The sequence below is a fragment of the Panthera uncia genome (assembly GCF_023721935.1).
Source record: "Panthera uncia isolate 11264 chromosome C1 unlocalized genomic scaffold, Puncia_PCG_1.0 HiC_scaffold_3, whole genome shotgun sequence".
Lineage (NCBI taxonomy): Eukaryota > Metazoa > Chordata > Mammalia > Carnivora > Felidae > Panthera > Panthera uncia.
This window is the reverse complement of record NW_026057584.1, coordinates 34,050,846-34,075,397: the sequence shown is the minus strand read 5'-3', so window position 1 is coordinate 34,075,397 and position 24,552 is coordinate 34,050,846. Positions and strand designations below refer to the sequence as shown.

Sequence of the window (24,552 nt, the reverse complement as noted above, 5' to 3'; positions counted from 1 at the left end):
TTCTTTCTTTCTTTCTTTCTTTCTTTCTTTCTTTCTTTCTTTCTTTCTTCTTTTCCTCCCTCCCTGCCTTCCTTCCTTCCTTCCTTCCTTCCTTGTCTTTATCTGGTTTAGGTAATAGCCACATAAAATTAGTTGGGAAGTACTCTTTAGTCTTCTGTTTTTTGAAATAGATTGGGTAAAATTAGTGTTCTTTCTTGACTGCTTGGTAAAATCCTCCAGTGAAACCATCTGTGCCTGGACACTTCTGTTCCAGGAGCTTTTAATTACCAATTCAATTTTTTTTTTTAATGGCTGTAAGACTATTCAGGCTGATTAATTCATCTTAATTGACATGGATAGTGTGTGGTTTTCCAGGACTTGGTCCACTTCTTCTAAGTTGTCAAATATATGAGCCTAAATTTCTGGGCAGCATTTCCTTCTTATCTGTTTAATTCTACAATGATATACTCTATTTCATTCCTGATGTTGGTGATTTGCATCTTTTCTCTTTTTGTTTTTGCCATTCTTATTAGAGGTTTATTCATTTTGTTGATTTTGAAGAGCCACCTTCATTTGTTTCACTGATTTTCTCTATTATTTTCTAGTTTTCAAATTCATTAATATTTGCTCTTATCTTTATTATTTCCTTCGTCCTCCTTGCTTTGGGTTTAGTTTGCCCTTCTTTCTCTAAGCTCTTGAGATGAGAGCTTAGATTATTTATTTGACAGTCTTCATCTTCCAGTGTATGCATCTAGTGCTATACATTCCTTTCAATGGCTGTGTTAACTATGTCTTATCAGTTTTGATATATTTTCTTTTGTACTCGGTTCTATGTATTTTTTATTCCATTTGAGACTTCTTTTACCTGAAGATTATACAGAAGTGTGTTGTTTAATTTATAAGCATTTGGAGGCTATTCTGTTGTCTTTGTGTTGTTGATTTCTAGTTTGATTCCATGCTATGTAAATGACCCAAAGATGGCTTCTATATACTTCCACCCTCCAGGTTGTTTACCTCTTCAAAACAGGCTGAGACCCATTAGCTCAAAAGCCTGCCAGCGCCAAACTAAAACTTGTGTACATCCAATGGTTTTAACAATAACCCAAATAGGGGTGCCTGGGCCGCTTAGTCAGTTAAGCATCTAAATCTTGATTTCAGCTCAGGTCATGATCTCATGGTTCATGGGATCAAGCCCCATGTCACGCTCTGCCCTGATAGCATGGAGCCTACTTGGGATTCTCTCTTTCCTCTCTCCCTCCTCCTCCCCCTGCATGTGCTCTCTCAAAATAAACATTTAAAAATAATAAAATAATAAAAATAACCCAAATTAGCTATTTAAAGCCCACCTGCTTTGCATACCATATGAAACTGTGCCTAACATATGCTAGCCATAGATAAGATAAACCCTGGGTATATAAAGACCTCTAGTCCCTGCTGCCCTTTAGACTTCTCTGACCCTGAGACTCCCTGCTGAGTGAAATGACCTAGATATGTAACCACCTCTCCAATAACCCTGTCACCCAGGAATTTCCATGCTATGTGGAAGTGGTGGCCTCTGTTCTATAGCCTCTGGATGGTCTCATGCTGTGAGGGACTTCCCCCCACATTCAAACCTATTAAAGTGTCACTCAAATAAGGCATGTGTGTGCTAAAGCCACCTTATGGTCATCTTTTTCCTTGATCAGCCCCCAAGTTCCTTCAGCCCTCTATATTCCAATGTGGTCAGAGAATAAAAGTTCATATGGTTTCAATTATATTAAATTTGCTGAAGTTGATTTTATGATCCATGATGTGGTCCATAAAATCTAAATGTTGCATGAGCACTTGAAAACAATGTGTATTCTGTTGTTGGGCAGAGTGCCAGGTCTTGTTGGCTTTTTTTGTTCAGGTCTTTTACTAGCTGATTTTTTTCTGTCTAGTAATTATAAATTACTGAGACTGGGCTGTTGACATACCCAATTAACTATGGATTTTATTTCCTCTTTCAGCTTTATCAAATTTTGTCTTATATATTTTTAGGCCCTGTTACTTTAGGGTTACTATGTCTTCCTGGTGGACTGATACTTTTATTTTTATATAGCATCCTTTTTTGTCTCTAGTAATTTTCTAATGTCTATCTAGTTTATCCAATATTAATACAGCCATTGCTGTTTTTTATGATTAATGTTTGCATGTCATATCTTTTCCCATTCTTTTGCTTTTGTTAAAAACAAATATGTAAGTTTTATGTTATTTCCTATACAATACATAATGTTGGGTCACGTTTTTTATTCACACTGCCAACTCTTTTAAATAGTGTATTTAGACCACTTATATTTGAAGTAATTACTGACATATTTGGGCTTAAGGCTGCAATTTTATTATTTATTTGTTTTCTGTTTGTTTCCTCTATTTCTCATTCCTCTGTTTCTCTTTTTTATTGTTTTTTTATGGGTTGATTAATATTTCTTAGAATCCCACATTGATTTATTTATGCTGTTTTTGAGTATATTGCTTTTTATAGTTTCATTAGTCGTGGTATTATATTTACATAACATCACAATTTACTGCTATTGATATTTTACCTGTTCAAGTGAAGTATAGAAATCTTACTCCTGTTTAGGCCCCTTCACTTTTAGAATATTATTGTCTTAATTATTTCCTCTGCTTACAACGTGCATCAAGTAGATGGTGTTATAATCTTTGCTTTGACCATAACATCTTAAAACTCATGAGAAGCAGGATAGTCTGTAATATTTGCCCACTCATGTTCTTTTAATTCTGAAGTTCCAAGCCTTCTCTATTTTCTTTCTTTTCTTTTTTCATTTCTTTTTCTTTTCTTCCTTCCTTCCTAGAGACTTTCCTTTAGCCATTCATTAAGGATCTGTTTGCTACCAACAAGTTCTCTTCATTTTCCTTTATCTGAGAATGTATTCATTTCTCTGTCACTTCTGAAGGATATTTTTCCCAGGTGTAGAATTGCCTGTTCTTCTCTTTCAGTACTTGAAAAAATGTTGTGCCACCTCCTTCTGATCTCCATAACTTTAGATGAGAAAATCACTGTCATTCAAATAGATATTCCCCTGTAGATAATGCATTGTTTCTCTATGACTGCTTTCAAGGTGTTTTTTTTTTTCTTTAGTTTTCAAGTGTGCAATGATGATGTGACCTGGTGTAGATTTCTTAGGATTTATCCTCTTTGAGACTTGCTCAGCTTCTTGAATCTATTAGGTGTATGTCTTCCACCAAATTTGAGAAGTTTTCAGTCATTATCTCCTTTAAATACTCTTGCTCTTTCATTTCTTTTTCTGCTTCTCCTCTCCCCCTCCTCCTCTACTTCCTCCTCCCTTTTTTCCTCCTTCTCCCTCTCTCCCTGTCCCTCTCCCCTCTCCAATCCTTCTGGAACTCCAATAATATGAATGTTAACTCTTTTGCTATTGATCAAGAGGTCCCTAAAACTCTGTTAATTTTTTTCAGTTTGTTTTCTTTCTATTGCTTAGACTGTGTAAATTCTGTTGGTATTTTCTTAAATTCACTGCTTCTATCCTCTGTCATCTCCAATCTACTATTAAGCCCTTTAAGTGAGATTATTATTTTGGTTAGCCTTTTTCAGTTCTATACTTTCCACTGATCTTTTCTACAACCTCTATGTCTGTGCTGATAATTTTTGTTTCAAGAGAACTTCTGATTGCTTGGTGAAGCATTTTTATGGTGATTGCTTAAACTCCTTGTCAGTTATTTTAACATGATTCATCTTGGTGTTTGCATCTTTTGATTATCTTTTCTCATTTATGTTGTGATTTTCCTGGTTCCTGGTATGAAAAATGATGTTCAAGTATATCCTGGATACATAGGATCTTATATTATGAGAACCTGGATTCTTTAAAAAATGTATTTTTAAGTTTATTTATTTTGAGAGAGAGAGAAATCGAGCAGGGGAGGGGCAAGGAAAGGGAGAGAGAGAATCCCAAACAAGTTCTGCACTGTCAGCACAGAGCCTGATGTGGGGCTTAAACTCATGAAACCGTGAGATCATGACTTGAGCAGAAATCAAGAGTTGTATGCTTAACTGACTGAGCCACCCAGGTGCCCCCCAGAAAAATTTTTAGCAGGAAGTCACCCTGTTGGGATGTAGCATGGGGCCAGCCAGGTGGATGTACATGTTCAGCTTCCTACCAGGTATCCCTGACACCACCCAGCAAAAGTGGGGCAATGACTCATACTGTCTTATTGAAGACAAATAGAATGAACATTAAGCATCCTCCCTGACTCTGATAACACCTTCTCAATGAAAGTGAGGCAGCCACTTGAACCACATTTTACCTCCAATGTGGGTGTTTACCTCCAATGTGGGTGTAATATCATCTCTCCACTAAGCCCCCTGACACCAGGGATTGGAGAAGGAGAAACAGAGTGCCAAGTAGCCTGTCTCCCCACTGCTTAGTTTTGCCTCATTGATGTCAGGTGGGGATGGAGGCTCAATTCCCTACTGGATCCTACTGACATAGGGGGCAAGGGAAAAACTAGTGCTAGCCAAGACTCCATTACACAGCCTCATTAAATTTTGTTGCTACTAAGTGTGGATGGAGGCTCAGTTGGCTATTGGACCCAACTGATACCGCCCTGGTGCTAGAATCAGAGTATTGGTTACTTTCACAAGCCAGGGGATGAGAAGATCAGCTTCTAGCTTAGCCCCACCAACACTATCCTATCAAGGGATATCGGAGTATTGCCTTGTTCTGCTGGGTGGAGATAGCAGAACAGCTGCCTGCTCAGTCTTACTTCCACCTAATGGGGAAACCACAGTGTGCCACCTGTTTACCAGGGGTAAGGGTGGAGTATGAGATAAAAGATCAACTTCCTACTTGTATCCACTGAAACCATGTGCTGGGAGAGGAGTGTAATTTTTTCATTGGAGTTTGGCTGGAGTAGGGCAGGCATTGCTAAAACAGTTTACTGCTGTTAGCCTACCCCTTTCTGGGTTTCTTGGTTAGAGGGAACAGGCTTTCCTTGGAGCTTTAGTCTGTGCCTATTGGCAGCTTCTAGTTGCAGGCTTCTGCAGTGTCCTGTTCAGAATATATTAGGAACAAATAAGGAAACTTAGAAAACTCACACCATGTCCTCAGATCCCCAGGAAGCCTACCTCCTTCTTTCTTTGTTTCAGAGATTTCTTATGCTTGTTTGTTAAAGGTATATATATTTTTAGTTGTGATGGGAAGAATCTAGGAGGAATGGGGTTATTCCATCTTGTCCAAACTGAAGTCTCTTCATTTTAATATAAAGCTTTTGAATGTTTGTAGGTTCCTTTAGCACTACTATTTAATTTCTCAATGCTTTTATAGTAACACTTTTTTTACTTTATTTTTAATTTTTTTATTTTTTAGAATATTTTTTAATGTTTATTTATTTTTGAGAGAGAGAGAAACAGAGTGCAAGCAGAGTGAGGGGCAGAGAGAGGGAGACACAGAATAGAAGCAGGTTCCAGGGTCCAAGCTGTCAGCACAGAGCCTGACGCAAGCTCAAACTCATGGACCATGAGATCATGCCCTGAGCTGAAGTCGGATGCTTAACCAACTGAGCCACCCAAGCACCCCTATTTTTTTTTTTTTTTACTTTAAACAGTAGTATTACCAGATTACAGATTTGTGAAGATAATCTGGGATGTCCTTACCCTAGGACTTACAGGATAATCTCATCTTGATTCCTACTTTAATGGTATAAATGAAGGCTGTTCTTTCTCCTCCACCATGCCTCTTCCTAATGCCATGATAATTCTTTTTCCTTTATCCTTTATCTTTTTTTATACAGTGATGAGCTTTTGCATATAAATTATATAAATATTGTGTGTATGCGTTTGTGTTTCTAACAGAGAAATTACAGGGTTTTAGCTGAGTTGAATACACCAGTCCCCACATGGGCCTTGACTGCCTCCAATCTAGAGTCTTGGGAAGTTGTGGCATGCAGTTCTTCACATCCACAGGTGGCCTTTGGCCTTGGCTGCAAGTGATCTAGAGGGGATCAGGAGTATAGGATATCTGGGAATAAAAACTATAGAGTGTCATTTACCTAACACTACCAATACTTTTAGGGGGCTGTCACAAAGCAGTTGGTAGAAAGAAACTATTAGTGATAACAGCAAAAAGACAAAATCTATGTGGCAGACAAAATATAACATCTATTGGGTGACTACTTTGTACTACTGTTCCAGGTGTGAGAAGATAAAAAGATAAGTAAGATAAATACCTTACTCCAATGTAGAAAAGACTATGGTCAAATATCGTATAAAAGATAGGATATTGCTTTGGTGGTAATATGCTAAATCACCTAAAGTGCCATAGCTAATATGTAGTCAGGCTCAATCTGAAGCTAGTTGTCAAATCATCTTTAACTGTCAATGCTACTTTGCCTATGCCTGCTGTACTTTGTAAACTTATCTCACTTAGAACAATTATGTTACTGTATATATAATGGTTTACTCCAAATGAGTCTTTCTGCTACCTCACTGTAAGGTCTTTTAAGTTCAAGATATTCATATACCAAATCCTACTATCTACAAAAAATATTAGTAGGGGGTTCCAATGTCTTGGATTAAGGAGTCAGTTAGTCATTAAAAATTACAAGGAAAAGCACTTTGATTCTTTCCCCTTGTGAGAGATGATTCTTACCTACTGAATGTAAAATAGGAAGTAGACCAAAATTTTATTTCTCTTCTCACCTTCCATGTCAGTATTTCTTTCTTGCCTAGTTGTTCTAAGTCACACATCCCCTGTTCCATTTCTGCAATACTTACTGCTATTTTCAAGACGCAGAAGAGGAATCCATTATAATTAATTTCAAGTATTAATGGACAAAAGAGATGAGAATGGCTTCTTTAAAACTATTTATATCAAAACAGATGGGCAGAGGTGGTCTATGCTTCCCTAGTGCTATTGTGAGTTGCCCACTAAGCAATAGATATATGGGGGGAAGCAGAAGTAAAGAATTCAGAAGTGTAGCCTGCTAAAGTTAATGTTGTTTATAGTGCTTTATAATAATTTATAGATTTTTATATGATAAATATATAGGATAAATATATAATAAATTTTATTTATAACAGATTCATAATAATGCATATGCTTGCTTGATGACAGAATAATATCAGTAATTAATTCAAAACAATGTAAAATATTAATGATTTTTAAATGATCTATCAATCTACTTACTGATTTGCCCTTTTTATTTGAATTTTTTTGTCCATGGAACTTATCTTGCATTAACCTATCTGAAAAAGAATTAAAAAAAAGATTATATAAATAAGTTAGCACTTGTGGCATTTGACAAACACGATCTATAGGCATGTCTCTAACTAATGATGGTGCAGCATAGCAATTAAGAGCACAGGTTCTGGGACCAGACCGCTTGGACTCAAACAGTCTCTGTAAATAACCATCTAACTTTGGACAAGTTATTTTGGCTCTCTCTGTCTCAATTTCCTCCATCTGTCAAAAGATAAAGATCCCCTGCCATAAGGCATGTGATTTTAAGGGCTAAAGCATCTAACACTGGTCTGGAACATAATAAGCACAAAAAGAATGCAACTTCTGTTGTTTTTGTTACTACTACTCCCTTTGCTCTGACTCCTGATGTACTGTAACCTTGCGTCTGTCACCTAATAAGTCCAATTACTATTTTCAATAGTATTGTTAAAATGCATGCATTAAGTTATTAAAATTAAATGTCACAATGGTCTATATTTTTATGTCTTTTAGTCAGATGACAGTATATATTTGTATGGCGTACTTCTATTTTTCTGGTTCCTAATGCTAGTTCAAAAAATAAAAACTAAATTACGAACAAACAAAACCTTATCATTGCACTCTACGTGGTTCTGAATGTTTTTTGTGGGTGTTAAATTTTATGCACTTATTCAAAGTTGTGTTTGACTAGATATTTAAAAGATTGCTTTTACTCATCCTTCTTGGAATCTCATTTTAGCATATCCTCTAGGAGTCATTTGGGTAATCTTCCATTATACATTTACTATTCATACCCAAATCTATAAAGCTGTGTAAACAATCTACATCTTAGATACTTTTCATTAATAATTCTGTATTTCCTCAATAATTCATGACCGTAGGAGGAATCTCATGAAATAAACTAAAATAATTTATAAAGTATAGAATGGAACAATTATAGTCTTTAATTATTGGTAGTCCTAGGCTGAGATAAATGTGCATAAATATATACATTTATATAAGGGAGTGAGAGGTATCAATGAAAGTAGTTCCAAAGTAATGGAGCTAGGCAAATCCTCTAAATTTTTTACAAATAATAATAAATCAAGGAATTCAACAAGAGTGAATCAACTCTAAGTATACTGCATTTCATTTATTTATTTTTATAAAAGTAAAACTAACTTATGCTTTTTTTTTCAAGTTTTTATTTAAATTCCAGTTAGTAAACATACACGGTAGTATTAGTTTCAAATGTAAAATTTAATGATTCATTACTTACATACGACACCCAGTGCTCATCACTATTAGTGCCTTCCTTAACCCATCACCCATTTAACCTAGACTCTCACCCACTTCCCCTCCAGTAATCCTCACCTGTTCTCTACAGTTAAGAGTCTGTTTCCTGGTTTGCCTTTTTTTTTCCTTCACATTTTCATCTGTTTTGGTCCTTAAATTCCACATATGATTGTAATCATTTGGTATTGGTCTTTCTCTAACAGTTCACTTAGCATGATACATTCTAGTTCCATCCATGTTGTTGCAAATGGCAAGATTTCATTCTTTTTGATCAAGTAATATTCTGTGTGTATGTGTGTGTGCATTTGTGTGTGTGTGTGTGTGTGTGTGTGTGTGTGTATGGACATGGGCTCTTTCCATAGTTTGGTTATTGTTGATAATGCCGCTACAAACATTGTGGTGCATGTGTCCATTCAAATCAGTATTTTTTATTTCTTTGGGTAAATACATAGTGGTGCCATTGCTGGACTGTAGGGTAGTCCTATTTTCAACTTTTTGAGGAACCTCCATACTGGTTTCCAGAGGGGCTGCACCAGTTTTCATTCCCACCAACAGTGTAAGAGGATTCCCCTTTATATACATCCTTGCCAACACCTGTTGTTTCTTGCATTGTTCATTTTAGCCATTCTGATAGGTATCAGGTGGTATCTCATTGTACTTTTGATTTGTATTTCCCTGATGATGAGTGATGTTGAGCATCTTTTCATGTGTCTGTTGACCATCTGGATGTCTTCTTTGGTAAAATGTTTATTTATGCCTTCTACCCATTTTTTTAATGTTTATTTTTGAGAGAGAGAGAGCACAGGTGGGGGAGGAACAGAGAGAAAGGGAGACACAGAATCGGAGCTATCAGCACAGAGCCCAACATGGGGCTCGAACCTACGAACGGTGAGATCATGACCTGACCCAAAGTCAGATGTTTAACCAACGGAGCCACTCGGGTGCCTCTCTTTCACCCATTTTTAATTGGATCATTTGGTTTTGGGGTGTTGGGTTGTATAAGTTCTTTATATATTTTGGATACTAACCTTTTATCAGATATGGTATTTGCAAATATCTTCTCCCATTCCATAGGTTGCCTTTCAGTTTTGTTGATTGTTTCCTTCACTGTGCAGAAGGTTTTTATTTTGATGAAGTCCTAATAGTTCATTTTTGCTTTTGTTTCCCTTGCCTCAGGAGACATATCTAGTAAGAAGCCACTACAGCTGATGTCAAAGAAGTTACTCCCTCTGTTATCTAGGATTTTAATGGTTTTCTATCTCATATTTAGGTTTTTAATCCATTTAGAATTCATTTTTGTGTGTGGTGGTAAAAAAGTGATCCAGTTTCATTCTTTTGCATGTTGCTATCCAGTTTTCCCAACACCATCCATTGAAGAGACTATCTTTTTCCCATTGGATATTCTTTCTTGCTTTGTTGAAAACTAATTGACCATATAGTTGTGGGTTCATTTCTGGGTTTTCTATTCTGTTCCATTGATCTATGTGTCTGTTTTTGTGCCAGTACCATACTTACTGTCCTGGTGATTACAAGTTTGTAATATAACGTGAAGTCTGGAATTGTGATGTCTCCAGTTTTGCTTTTCTTTTTCAAGGTGGCTTTGGCTATTGGGGTCTTTTGTGGTTCCATACAAATTTTAGGATTGTTTGTTCTAGCTCTGTGAAGATCGTTGGTGGTATTTTGATAGGGATTGCATTAAATGTGTAGATTGCTTTGGGTAGCGTGGACATTTTAACAATATTTGCTCTTCCAATCCAGGAGCATGGAGTGATTTTCCACTTGTTTGTGTCATCTTCAATTTCTTTCATCAGTGTTTTATAGTTTTCAGAGTACAGAGTTCAGAGTTTCAAGTTCAGAGTACACCTGTACTTTGGTTAGGTTTATTCTTAGGTATCTCATGGTTTTTGGTGTAATTGTAAATGGGATTGATTCCTTGATTTCTCTTTCTGCTATTTCATTATTGGTGTATAGAAATGCAACAGATTTCTGTATGCTGATGTTGCATCCTGTGACTTTAGTGAATTTGTATATCAGTTCTAGCAACTTTTGGGGGGAGTTTTTGGGTTTTCTATGTAAAGCATCCTGTCATCTGCAAATAGTGAAAGTTTGACTTTGGATGCTGTTTTATTTCTTTTTGGTGTCTGATTGCTGAGGCTAGAACTTCCAGCAGTTTGTTAAAAAAACAAACAAACAAAAAAAAAAAACCATGATCAGAATGGACATCCCTGTCTTTTTCCTGACCTTAGAGAAAAGTTCTCAGTTTTTCCCCATTGAGGATGATATTAGCTGTGGACTTTTCATACATGGCCTTTATTATGTTAAGGTATGTTCCCTCTAAACCAACTTTGTTGAGGATTTTTATCATGAATTGGATGTTGTACTTTGTCAAATGCTTTTTCTGTTTCTATTAAGAGGATCGTACGGTACTTACCCTTTTTTTTATTGATGTGGTGTATCACATTGATTGATTTGCAAATATTTTTTTAAAGGTTTATTGGGGTGCCTGGGTGGCTCAGTCGGTTAAGCGGCCGACTTCGGCTCAGGTCACAATCTCGCGGTCTGTGAGTTCGAGCCCCACGTCAGGCTCTGGGCTGATGGCTCGGAGCCTGGAGCCTGCTTCCGATTCTGTGTCTCCCTCTCTCTCTGCCCCTCCCCCGTTCATGCTCTGTCTCTCTCTGTCTCAAAAATAAATAAAACGTTAAAAAAATTTTTTTTAAAAATAAAGGTTTATTTATTTTGATATTCAGAGAGATCAGGGGAGGTAAACAGGGAGAGGAAGAGAGAGGGAATCCAAGCAGGCTCCACTGCTTGTAATGGAGAGCCCAATGAAGGGCTCAAACTCACGAATTGTGAGATCATGACCTGAGCCTACATCAAGAGCTGGATGTTTGACTGAGCCACCCAGGTGCCCCTGATTTGTGAAAATTGAGCCACACTTTCAACCCGGGAATAAATCCCACTTGAACATGGTGAATGATACTTTTAATGTACTGTTGAATCCGATTTGCTAGTACTTGCTTGAGAATTTTTACATTCATGTTCACCAGGGATATTGGCCTGTAGTTCTCTTTTTTAGTGGGGTCTTTGTCTGAATTTGGTATCAGGGTATTGCTGGCCTCATAGAATGAATTAAGTTTTCCTTCCTTTTCTATTTCTTGGAATAGTTTGAGAAGAATGGGTATTAACTATATTTTTTTATTTATTTTTTAACATTTTATTTATTTTTGAGACAGAGAGAGACAGAGCATGAACGGGGGAGGGGCAGAGAGAGAGGGAGACACAGAATCGGAAGCAGGCTCCAGGCTCCGAGCCATCAGCCCAGAGCCCGACGCGGGGCTCGAACTCACGGACCGCGAGATCGTGACCTGAGCTGAAGTCAGACGTTTAACCGACTGAGCCACCCAGGCACCCCGGGTATTAACTCTTTAAATGTTTAGTAGAATTTGCCTGTGAAGACATCTATCCCTGGACTTTTGTTTGTTGGGAGATTTTTGATTACTGATTCAACTTCATTGCTGGTTATTGATCTGTTCAAGTTTTCTATTTCTTCCTGTTTCAGTTTTGGTAGTTTATATGTTTCTAGGAATGTATCCATTTCTTCTAGATTGTCCAATTTGTTGGCATATACACTTCCATTACATACTTTTATAATTGTATTTCTGTGTTGTTGGTTGTTATTTCTCCTCTCTCCTTTCTGATTTTATTTGGGTCCTTTCTTTTTTCTCTTTGATGAGTCCAGCCAGGGGTTTATCAGTTTTATTAATTTTTTCAATGAACCAGCTCCTGGTTTCATTGATCTGTTCTATTGTTTTGTTTTTATTTTTTATATCATTTATTTCTACCCCAATCTTTATCATTTCCTTCCTTCTGCTGGGTTTAGGCTTCATTTATTGTTCTTTTTCTCGCTCCTTTAGGTGAAAGGTTAGGTTGTTTATTTGAGATTTTTCTTGCTTCTTGAGGTAGATTTGTATTGCTGTATAGCTCCCTCTTAGGATCAATTTGCTGCATCCCAAAGGTTTTGGACCGTTGTGTTTTCATTTTCATTTGTTTCCATTTATTTTTAATTTCTTCTTTGATTTCCTCATTGATTCATTGATTCTTTAGTAGCAAGTTCTTTAACCTCCATGTATTTTTGGTCTTTCAAATTTTTTCTTCTGGTTGACTTCAAGTTTCATAGCGTCGTGGTGAGAAAAGTGGCATGGTATGATCTCAATCTTGTTGTATTTGTTGAGGCCTGATTTGCAACCTAGTAAGTGATCTATTCCGGAGAATGTCCCATGTGCACCTGAAAAGAATGTGTATTCTACTGCTTTAGGATAGAATGTTCTGGTCCAGTGTGTCATTCAAAGCCATTGTTTCCTTGTTGATTTTCTGTTTAGATGATCTGTCCATTGATGTAAGTGGGGTATTAAAGTCCCTTACTATTACTGTATTATTACCAATGAACTCCTTTATGTTTGTTATGAATTGTTTTATTGTTTATTTTTACAAAATGTTTATTTTGAGAGAGAGAGAGAGGGAGAGGGACAAAGAGAGAGAGGCAGAGAGAGAGAGAATCTCAAGCAGGCTCCATGCTGTCAGTGCAGAGCCTGATGTGGGACCCAATCTCACAAACTATAAGCTCACAACCTGAGCTGAAATCAAGAGTCAGACACTTAAGCGACTCAACCACCCAGGCACCCCATGAATTTTATATATTTGGGTGTTCCCATTTTGGGTGCATAAACATTTATGATTGTTATATATTCTTGGTGGATAGACCCCTTTATTATGATGTAGTACTCTTCTTCATCTCTTGTTACACTCTTTGTTTTAAAGTCTAGTTTGATATAGATATCAATGAATATTGATATCTCTAGCTTATTGCTACTCAGGCTTTCTTTTGATATCCATTTGCATGATAAATGCTTCTTCATCCCTCATTTTCAACCTGCAGGTGTCTTTAGGTCTAAAATGAGTCTCCGGTAGGCAGCATATTGATAGGCCCTATTGTTTTTTTATCCATTCTGACACCCTATGTCTTATGATTGGAGTGTATAGTCCATTTACATTCAGAGTAATTACTGATAGATATGTATTTAGTGCCATTTTATTACTTGGTTTTGTTGTTGTTTCTGGAGATTTTCTCTGATTCTTTCTTGTCTTTGTCACTTTTGGTCCTTCCTTTCCACTCAAAGAGTCCCCTTTAATATTTCTTGTAGGGCTGGTTTAGTGGTCAAGAACCGCTTTAGTTTTTGTTATCTGGGAAACTATCTCTCCTCCTATTCTGAATGATAGGCTTGTTGGACAGAATATACTTGGCTGCAGATTTTTCTCATTATGCACTTTGAATATACCATGCCACTCCCTTCAAGCTTGCCAAGGTACTGTGGAGAGATCTGCAGCTAGCCTTATGGGTCTTCCCTTATAGGTTAGGGACTTCTTTTTTCTTGCTGATTTTAGGATTTTTTATCACTGTATTTTGCAAATTTAACTACAACATGTATTGGTATTGGCCTGTTTTTGTAGATTTTGATGGAGTTCTCTCTGCCTCCTGGATTTGGATGTCTGTTTGCTACTCCAGATTATGGAAGTTTTGAGTGATTTTCTCAAATAAACCTTTTGCCTCCTTTTCTCTCTTTCTTTGGGACTCCTATGATACAAATGTTTTTGTTTGATGGAGTCATTGAATTCTCTAAGTCTATTCTCATGTTCCATAATTCGCCTTTCTTTTGTTCAGCTTCTTTTGTCCAGTATTCTATCTTCATTTTTTTTTTTAAGTAGGCTTCACGCTCAGTGTGGAGCCCAATGTGGGGCTTGAATTTATAGCACTGAGATCAAGACTTGAACTGAGGTCAAGAGTTGGATGCTAAAAAGACTGAGCCGCCCCCTGGATGCCCATTATTCTATCTTCTATATCACTTACTCCTCTGCTTCTTTCATCCTTGTGGTCATTATATCCAATCTGTTTTAAATCTCAGTCACTGCATTTCTCATTTCTGTCTGTTTTTTTTTTCAATATATGAAATTTATTGTCAAATTGATTTCCATACAACACCCAGTGCTCATCACAAAAGGTGCCTTCATCAATACCCATCACCCACCCTCCCCTCCCTCCCACCCCTCATCAACCCTCAGTTTGTTCTCAGTTTTTAACAGTCTCTTATGCTTTGGCTCTCTCCCACTCTAACCTCTTTTTTTTTCTTCCCCTCCCCCATGGGTTTCTGTTAAGTTTCTTATGATCCACATAAGAGTGAAAACATATGGTATCTGTCTTTCTCTGTATGGCTTATTTCACTTAGCATCACACTCTCCAGTTCCATCCATGTTGCTACAAAGGGCAATATTTCATTCTTTCTCATTGCCACGTAGTACTCCATTGTGTATATAAACCACAATTTCTTTATCCATTCATCAGTTGATGGATATTTAGGCTCTTTCCATCATTTGGCTATTGTTGAGAGTGCTGCTATAAACATTGGGGTACAAGCACCCATGTGCATCAGTACTCCTGTATCCCTTGGGTAAATTCCTAGCAGTGCTACTGCTGGGTTATAGGGTAGGTCTATTTTTAATTTTTTGAGGAACCTCCACACTGTTTTCCAGAGTGGCTGCACCAGTTTGTATTCCCACCAACAGTGCAAGAGGGTTCCTGTTTCTCCACATCCTCTCCAGCATCTATAGTCTCCTGATTTGTTCATTTTGGCCACTATGACTGGCATGAGGTGATATCTGAGTGTAGTTTTGGTTTGTATCTCCCTGATGAGGAGCGACGTTGAGCATCTTTTCATGTGCCTGTTGGCCATCCAGATGTCTTCTTTAGAGAAGTGTCTATTTATGTTTTCTGCCCATTTCTTCACTGGGTTATTTGTTTTTTGGGTGTGGAGTTTGGTGAGCTCTTTATAGATTTTGGATACTAGCCCTTTGTCCGATATGTCATTTGCAAATATCTTTTCCCATTCCGTTGGTTGCCTTTTAGTTTTGTTGATTGTTTCCTTTGCTGTGCAGAAGCTTTTTGTCTTCATAAGGTCCCAGTAGTTCATTTTTGCTTTTAATTCCCTTGCCTTTGGGGATATGTCAAGTAAGAAATTGGTATGACTGAGGTCAGAGAGGTCTTTTCCTGCTTTCTCCTCTAGGGTTTTGATGGTTTCCTGTCTCACATTCAGGTCCTTTATCCATTTTCAGTTTATTTTTGTGACTGGTGTGAGAAAGTGGTCTAGTTTCATTCTTCTGCATGTTGCTGTCCAGTTCTCCCAGCACCATTTGTTAAAGAGACTGTCTTTTTTCCATTGGATATTCTTTCCTGCTTTGTTAAAGATTAGTTGGCCATACTTTTGTGGGTCCAATTCTGGAGTCTCTATTCTATTCCATTGGTCTATGTGTCTGTTTTTGTGCCAATACCATGCTGTCTTGATGATGACAGCTTTGTAGTAGAGGCTAAAGTCTGGGATTGTGATGTCTCCTGCTTTGGTCTTCTTCTTCAAAATTACTTTGGCTATTCGGGGCCCTTTGTGGTTCCATATGAATTTTAGGATTGCTTGTTCTAGCTTCAAAAAGAATGCTGGTGCAATTTTGATTGGGATTGCATTGAATGTGTAGATAGCTTTGGGTAGTATTGACATTTTGACAATATTTCTTCTTCCAACCCATGAGCACAGAATATTTTTCCACTTCTTTATATCTTCTTCAATTTCCTTTATAAGCTTTCTATAGTTTTCAGCATACAGATCTTTTACATCTTTGGTTAGATTTATCCCTAGGTATTTTATGCTTCTTGGTGCAATTGTGAATGGGATCAGTTTCTTTGTCTTTCTGTTGCTTCATTATTAGTGTATAAGAATTCAACTGATTTCTGTACATTGATTTTGTATCCTGCGACTTTCCTAAATTCATGTATCAGTTCTAGCAGACTTTTGGTGGAGTCTATCAGATTTTCCATGTATAACATCATGTCATCTGCAAAAAGTGAAAGCTTAACTTCATCTTTGCCAATTTTGATGCCTTTGATTTCCTTTTGTTGTCTGATGGCTGATGCTAGCACTTCCAACACTATGTTAAACAACAGCGGTGAGAGTGGACATTCCTGTCGTGTTCCTGATCTCAGGGAAAAAGCTCTCAGCTTTTCCCCATTGAGGATGATGTTAGCTGTGGGCTTTTCATAAATGGCTTTTGTGATATTTAAGAGTATTCCTTCTATCCCGACTTTCTCAAGGGTTTTTATTAAGAAAGGGTGCTGAATTTTGTCAAATACCTTTTCTGCATGGATTGAGAGGAACATATGGTTCTTACCTTTTCTTTTATTAATGTGATGTATCACGTTGATTGATTTGTGAATGTTGAACCAGCCCTGCAGCCCAGGAATGAATCCCACTTGATCATGGTGAATGATTCTTTTTATATGCTGTTGAATTGATTTGCTAGTATCTTATTGAGAATTTTTGCATCCATATTCATCAGGGATATTGGCCTGTAGTTCTCTTTTTTTACTGGGTCTCCGTCTGGTTTAGGAATCAAAGTAATACTGGCTTCATAGAATGAGTCTGAAAGTTTTCCTTCCCTTTCTATTTTTTGGAACAGCTTGAGAAGGATAGGTATTATATCTGCTTTAAACGTCTGGTAGAACTCCCCTGGAAAGCCATCTGGTCCTAGGCTCTTATTTGTTGGGAGATTTTTGATAACCGATTCAATTTCTTCACTGGTTATGGGTCTGTTCAAGCTTTCTATTTCCTCCTGATTGAGTTTTGGAAGAGTGTGGGTATTTAGGAATTTGTCCATTTTTTCCAGGTTGTCGTTTGTTGGCATATAATTTTTCATAGTATTCCCTGATAATTGCTTGTATTTCTGAGGAACTGGTTGTAATAATTCCATTTTCATTCATGATTTTGTCTATTTGGGTCATTTCCCTTTTCTTTTTGAGAAGCCTGGCTAGAGATTTATCAATTTTGTTTATTTTTTCAAAAAACCAACTCTTGGTTTCATTGATCTGCTCTACAGTTTTAGATTCTGTATTGTTTATTTCTGCTCTGATCTTTATTATTTGTCTTCTTCTGCTGGGTTTGGGCTGTCTTTGCTGTTCTGCTTCTATTTCCTTTAGGTGATGTTAGATATTATATTTGGGATTTTTCTTGTTTCTTGAGATAGGCCTGGATTGCAATGTATTTTCCTCTCAGGACTGCCTTCGCTGCATCCCAAAGCGTTTGGATTGTTGTATTTTCATTTTCGTTTGTTTGCATATATTTTTTAATTTCTTCTCTAATTGCCTGGTTGACCCATTCATTCCTAGTAGGGTGTTCTTTAACCTCATGCTTTTGGAGGTTTTCCAGACTTTTTCCTGTGGTTGATTTCAAGCTTCATAGCATTGTGGTCTGAAAGTATGCATGGTATGATCTCAATTCTTGTATACTTATGAAGGGTTGTTTTGTGACCCAGTATGTGATCTATCTTGGAGAATGTTCCATTTGCATTCGAGAAGAAAGTATATTCTGTTGCTTTGGGATGCAGAGTTCTAAATATATCTGTCAAGCCCATCTGATCCAATGTATCATTCAGGGCCCTTGTTTCTTTATTGATCCTGTGTCTAGATGATCTATCCATTTCTGTAAGTGGAGTGTTAAAGTCCCCTGCAATGACCACATTCTTATCAATAAGGTTGCTTATGTTTGTAATTGTTTTATGTATTTGGGGGCTCCCATATTCGGCGCATAGACATTTATAATTGTTAGCTCTTCCTAATGGATAGACCCTGTAATTATTATATAATGCCCTTCTTCATCTCTTGTTACAGCCTTTAAAGTCTAGTTTGTCTGATATAAGTATGGCTATTCCAGCTTTCTTTTGACTTCCAGTAGCATGATACATAGTTCTCCATCCCCTCACTTTCAATCTGAAAGTGTCCTCTGGCCTAAAATGAGTCTCTTGCAGACAGCAAATAGATGGGTCTTGTTTTTTTTATCCATTCTGATACCCTATGTCTTTTGGTTGGCGCATTTAGTCCATTTACATTCAGTGTTATTATAGAAAGATATGGGTTTAGAGTCATTTTGATGTCTGTAGGTTTCATGCTTGTAGCGATGTCTCTGGTACTTCGTCTCACAGGATCCCCCTTAGGACTCTTTTAGGGCTGGTTTAGTGGTGATGAATTCCTTCAGTTTTTGTTTGTTTGGGAAGACCTTTAGCTCTCCTTCTATTCTAAATGACAGATTTGCTGGATAAAGGATTCTCAGCTGCATATTTTTTTCTGTTCATCACATTGAAGATCTCCTGCCATCCCTTTCTGGCCTGCCAAGTTTCAGTAGAGAGATCCGTCACGAGTCTTATCGGTCTCCCTTTATATGTTAGAGCACGTTTATCCCTAGCTGCTTTCAGAATTTTCTCTTTATCCTTGTATTTTGCCAGTTTCACTATGATATGTCGTGCAGAAGATTGATTCAAGTTATGTCTGAAGGGGGTTCTCTGTGCCTCTTGGCTTTCAATGCCTTTTTCCTTCCCCAGATCAGGGAAGTTCTCAGCTATGATTTCTTCAAGTACACCTTCAGCACCTTTCCCTCTCTCTTCCTCCTCTGGAATACCAATTATGCGTAGATTATTTCTCTTTAGTGCATCACTTAGTTCTCTAATTTTCCCCTCATACTCCTGGATTTTTTGTCTCTCTTTTTCTCAGCTTCCTCTTTTTCCATAATTTTATCTTCTAGTTCACCTATTCTCTCCTCTGCATCTTCAATCCGAGCTGTGGTTGTCTCCATTTTATTTTGCAGCTCATTTATAGCATTTCTTAGGTCCTCCTGGCTGTTCCTTAGTCCCTTGATCTCTGTAGCAATAGATTCTCTACTGTTCTCTATACTGTTTTCAAGCCCATCGATTAATTTTATGACTAATATTCTAAATTCACTGTCTGTTGTATTGTTTAAATCCTTTTTGATCAGTTCATTAGCTGTTGTTATTTCCTGGAGATTCTTTTGAGGGGAATTCTTCTGTTTCATCATTTTGGATAGTCCCTGGAGTGGTGTGGAACTGCAGGGCACTTCCCCTGTGCTGTCTTGAATAACTTGTGTTGGTGGGCAGGGCTGCAGTCAGACCTGATGTCTGCTCCCAGCCCACCACTGGGACAGTCAGACTGGTGTGTACCTTCTCTTCCCCTCCCCTAGGGGCGGGATTCACTGTGGGGTGGCGTGGCCTGTCTGGGCTACTTGCACACTGCCAGGCTTGTGGTGCTGGGGATCTGGTGTATTAGCTAGGGTGGATCGGCAAGGTGCACAGGGGTGGGAGGGGCAGGCTCAGCTCGTTTTACCTTTGGTAATCTGCTTCGTGAGGGGTCCTGTGGCATCAGGAGAGAGTCAGACCCACCGCCAGAGGGATGGATCCATAGAAACACAGCCTTGGGTGTTTGCGGGGTACAATCAAATTCCCTGGCAGGAACTCGTTCCCTTTGGGAATTTGGGGGATGGGCGAGGGAGATGGTGCTGGCGAGCGGCTTTGTTCCCCACCAAGCTGAGCTCTGTCGTCCGGGGCTCAACAACTCTCCCTCCTATTGTCCTCTAGCCTTCTCACTCTCTGAGCAGAGCTGTTAACTTATAACCTTCCAGATGTTAAGTCCCGCTTGCTGTCTGAATACACTCCGTCTAGCCCCTCCATTTTTGCCAGCCAGACTTGGGGCCTCTGCTTGGCCCGTGGGCTGCCCCTCTGCCCCGGCTCCCTCCTGCCAGTCCGTGTAGCATGCACCAGCTCTCCACCCTTCCTACCCTCTTCTGTGGGCCTCTTACCTCTCGTCTGTGCTTGGCTCCAGAGAATCTGTTCTGCTAGTCTTCTGGCAGTTTTCTGGGTTATTTAGGCAGGTGTAGGTGGAATCTAAGTGATCAGCAGGATGCTGTGAGCCCAGCATCCTCCTAGGCTGCTATCTTCCGAGACCAGCTTCCTCTGATTGTTTTATTACTCTTATCTCTGTGGCACGAGTCTTCCTGATGTTTTCTATGCTTTTGTCAAACCCAACAAGTATCTTTACAATTGTTTTAAATTCTCCATCAGGGATATCACCTATATCTGTTTCAAATATATCTCTGGTTCTTTCTTGTTCTTTCTTTGGAATGAATTCCTCCATCTTGGCGTTTTGTCTAAGTCTCTGTATTTTTCCATGTGGTAGAAAATCCAGTTTTGTTCCTGCTCCTTAGAGTAATGGCTTTATGAAGAAGAAGTCATATTGTGTCCAGGGCCTGGTGCTTCAGGTAGTGTCTGTGGTGTGTGCTTCATGCTCTCTTCTGCTGTGTTTTCGCTGTTCTATCCCACAGGTCATTCACCTGCAGAGGTTCTCCTTGCCTGCAGTGGGTAGTGTTTGGACCTTGGCCAGAGTATGATGAGTTTTAACTAGGTGTGCTCTGATCTGCTTGTTAAATGAGACCTGATGCTACTTCCATTATAACAGAAGACTAGCAGATCTGTATGGTTGGTAGACATGGTGCATGCAAGTGTTTCTTCTAGTCTTCTGGGGAAGGGGCCCACCGCACTGGTCCTTAGGGACACTTGCCCAAGGAAAGCAGTACCAACAGAGTGCAGGGGGGTGTGACTTGATGTAATCAGGTTATTCAGCCAGTCTTGGTGTGGTGCTGTTTACTGAAGTTGGTTTATGCCAAGGTGGGGAAGAGGGGAATGACACCAGCCAGCTCCTTTGTCCCTAGAGTTGGAACATCGTTCTTGCTGTTCTCAGGGAAGCACTCCTAGAAGAGCGAATGATTTCCCCCTCACATGTCCCAGGTGTTTTTCGGATTGCTGTTTTCATGTTGTCATCACTGTGTTGCTTGTCTGCCTGGAGCATCACAGTACACTTTGGGCTCTATCTCAGCCAAGCCTGCTAACTTTTAAAACTCCAAACTTTAGGGACCAGTAGGGACGTGCGCTGGTCTTCTGGGAGTGGGTCTTGCTGTGCTGGGACTGGTGCATGTTTGACCAAGAAGGCTGTCACACCAGAGTACAATGGTATGGGAATTGGAATAAGCAGGCTCAACAGCCTATGTCCAGGTTGCTGCCTTCAGCAGGTGTCTCTGTGCCTATGCTAAGGCATGGGGGAGAAAAATGCACCCACTGGTTCTCTTATCTTTGGAGAGGCAACTCTCTGAATGCCACCTCTCACAGTTGTGCTCCAAGTAGAGCAACCAGTCTCTCCTCATGTGCCTTAGGTGATCCTCAGATCACATCATTTGCCCTGGAGTTGCTTGCCTGCCTTCTCTCCAGGAGTAGGAGGGTAGCACCCTCAGGTCTCTATCTCAGCCAAGCCCACTGACCTCCAAAACTCCAGTCTTTGAGCCCTGCTGGTTGCAAAGTCATGAAAATCAGCCCCTCTCATTTTCCCAACCAATGGCAATGGGGAAGGGTGCTCTACTCTCTCTCACCTTTCTCCACAACCAGGGCTCCCTCCCTTCCTCAGCACCTATGATCCGTTTCTCCCCCAAACTATATCTCTGCACTTCCTAACTTCCTCAGTGTGGCCTCTCTTGTCCCTTTAGTTGTACAGTTTAGTCTGTCAGTCCTCAGGTGGATTTCTTGGGTATTCAAAATGATTTGGGGGCGCCTGGGTGGCTCAACCAGTTAAGCATCTGACTTTGGCTCAGGTCATGATCTCACAGCCCATGGGTTCAAGCCCACATTGGGCTCTGTGCTGACAGCTCAGAGCCCAGAGCCCACTTAAGGTTCTGTGTCTCCCTCTCTCTCTGCACCTCCCCAGCTCACGCCCTGTCTGTCTCCTTCAAAAATAAATAAACATTTAAAAAAATGTAGGGGTACCTGGGTGGCTCAGTCAGTTAAGTGCCTGACTTCAGGTCATGATTTCACAGCTTGTGAGTTCGAGACCCACATTGGGCTCTGTGCTGACAGCTCGGAGCCTGGAGCTTGCTTCAGATTCTTTGTCTCCCTCTCTCTCTCTCTCTGCCCCTCCCCCACTAACACTCTGTCTCTCTCTCTCAAAAGATAAAAACATTAAAAAAATATATAAAAATGTAAAAAACCAAAATGATTTGATAGTTATCTAGCTGTGTTCAAGGGATTAGGCAAGCCTAGCATCCTCCTGCTATGACACCATCTTAGCTCCCTCCCTCATATAAAGTATTTATAATAGATTGGGTTAATTAGATAAGACTGGTCTGCATGAGTAAACTGATTGTCAGTTTGCAAAATATAACATAACCATTTTTTCTTATGTATGTATTTTTAAATTCCAATATAATTAACATCAATATTAGTTTCAGGTGTACAATTTAGTGATTCAACAATTCTATATATTATTCAGTGCTCATCACAGTAAGTATACTGTCAATCCCCTTTACCTATTTCACCCATTCCCCCACCCACCTCCCTCCTGGTAACCACCAGTTTGTTCTCTATGTTTAAGAGTCTGGTTTTTGTTTTGTTTTGGTCTTTTTTTCCTTGTTTGTTTTTAAAGTATAACAAAACCATTTAAAATATGTATTTAGGAATCTTAATTTTTTAAAGCTCTATTCAGATATAAATTTAGGAATATAGACTTAGAAATAGGAGACCCAGTCATCTTAAAATCATTTTTCCCATTGTAAAAATGAGAAAGCCCAAGAGCAAGATAGAAGTGAGCAAGAAGGAACTAAGTCCTGTTTTCTCTCTAAGCATTTACTTATTTTTAAAAAGGTATGCTATAGATGTTCTTTCCAATCCCATATTTGATTTGATGCTGCTTATAAAGGTTCTTCACCTTTCAGAGGTGACTGGATCAGTGTGAACCATACAGTGCTGTATGAAGATCAAATAAATGTATGGGAAGTGTTTACAAAACTATGATGATTGAATAAGGCAATGTCAGGCAATGACAAGGAAAGTTCTGAAAACTTTATTCTTAGTATCTAGTTCTATGCTTTCATTTTGAAAATGGGAAAATTAAGGCTTTTGCAAGACAAATGATTACCTAAGGTCACAGAACTAGTAGCAAGGCAGGGGTGAGATACAGTTTATCCCCTCAGAAATATTTTCTATTACTTGATAAAAATTTTTCTGACATTTATTTTAAAAAATATTTTTAAATATCTATTTTTGAGAGAGACAGAAAGAGAGAGAGAGAGAGAGAGTGAATTGGGGAGGGGCAGACAGAGAGGGAGACACATAATCCAAAGCAGGCTCCAGGCTCTGAGCTGTAAGCACAAAGCCTGATACAGAGCTTGAACCTGTGAACCAGGAGATCATGACCCAAGCCAAAGTCGGATGCTCAACCAACTGAGCCACCCAGGCACCCCAAACTTTCCTGACATTTAAAGTATTAATTCCTGAAACTGACATCCTATATTACAAAATAGCTTCTTGTACCCCCATATATGTTTTTAGAATTGGTATTAATGTATAGAACAAGTGTATAAATACATATACATATGTATACATATATAAATACAAAACATATATGCCTAAGGCACTAATTTCTAATTATATTTATTTCACTATATTCATCTATTCAAATAAGCAAAATTTCCCTTTTGGGGGCTTTGTTCTAAAAACATACTTCTCAAGTACACTGTCATCTGATATTCCATAAGTTGGGTGTTGGAGAACTTTTTCCATGTTACAAAAAAGTGTGCTTGTTTGCTCATCATTCCTGTCAAGTGTTCTAGTTATCTTATTTTCTCTTCATTTTAATTAGATTACTGCCATCTCCTCTGGATGGCTATTCAATCACTACACAATTATGACTGTTACAATTGTTAAATATTAAAACATTTCTGTATTAATTTATAAAAATTTTGCCTCAAGATGTTCAAATGTCCACTTTACATTCATTGCCCTAGTTGTCTGATTCCCTTAGAAATCTCCATTTCCTTTCATCCCAATAAAGTATAGTAGGGTTCACCAGAACTCTGACCCAATGGTATTGTCTAATTTGCTTGTTCCATGCTTATGCATGTACTAGTTGTTAAATATTTTGATTATCTCCTTTGGGTTTACTGATATGTCAAACGTGTCTTCATAATGATATCAGTGAACATCTTTTTGGATCAGAAAAATCTCTTCAGTAGGTAGATTTACAGGGTAGACAAAACGTTTGTAAACAAACATAATAGATGGTTTAGTAATAATATAATCATGTAAAATAAATATTATAAAGGAT

The 24,552-nt window shown here is 38.5% G+C and overlaps 1 protein-coding gene across 7 annotated transcripts in view; it reads right to left on the bottom strand.

Annotated features, from left to right (window-relative positions):
* C2CD6 (C2 calcium dependent domain containing 6) overlaps positions 1–24,552 on the bottom strand; it is a 150,473-nt gene that overhangs the window by 23,642 nt on the left and 102,279 nt on the right. For all 7 annotated transcript variants that reach the window (XM_049615184.1, XM_049615183.1, XM_049615185.1 and 4 more), the window contains one exon: positions 7,161–7,219. In XM_049615184.1, coding sequence (XP_049471141.1) covers positions 7,161–7,219 — 59 coding nt within the window. The remainder of the gene's footprint in view (positions 1–7,160; positions 7,220–24,552) is intronic.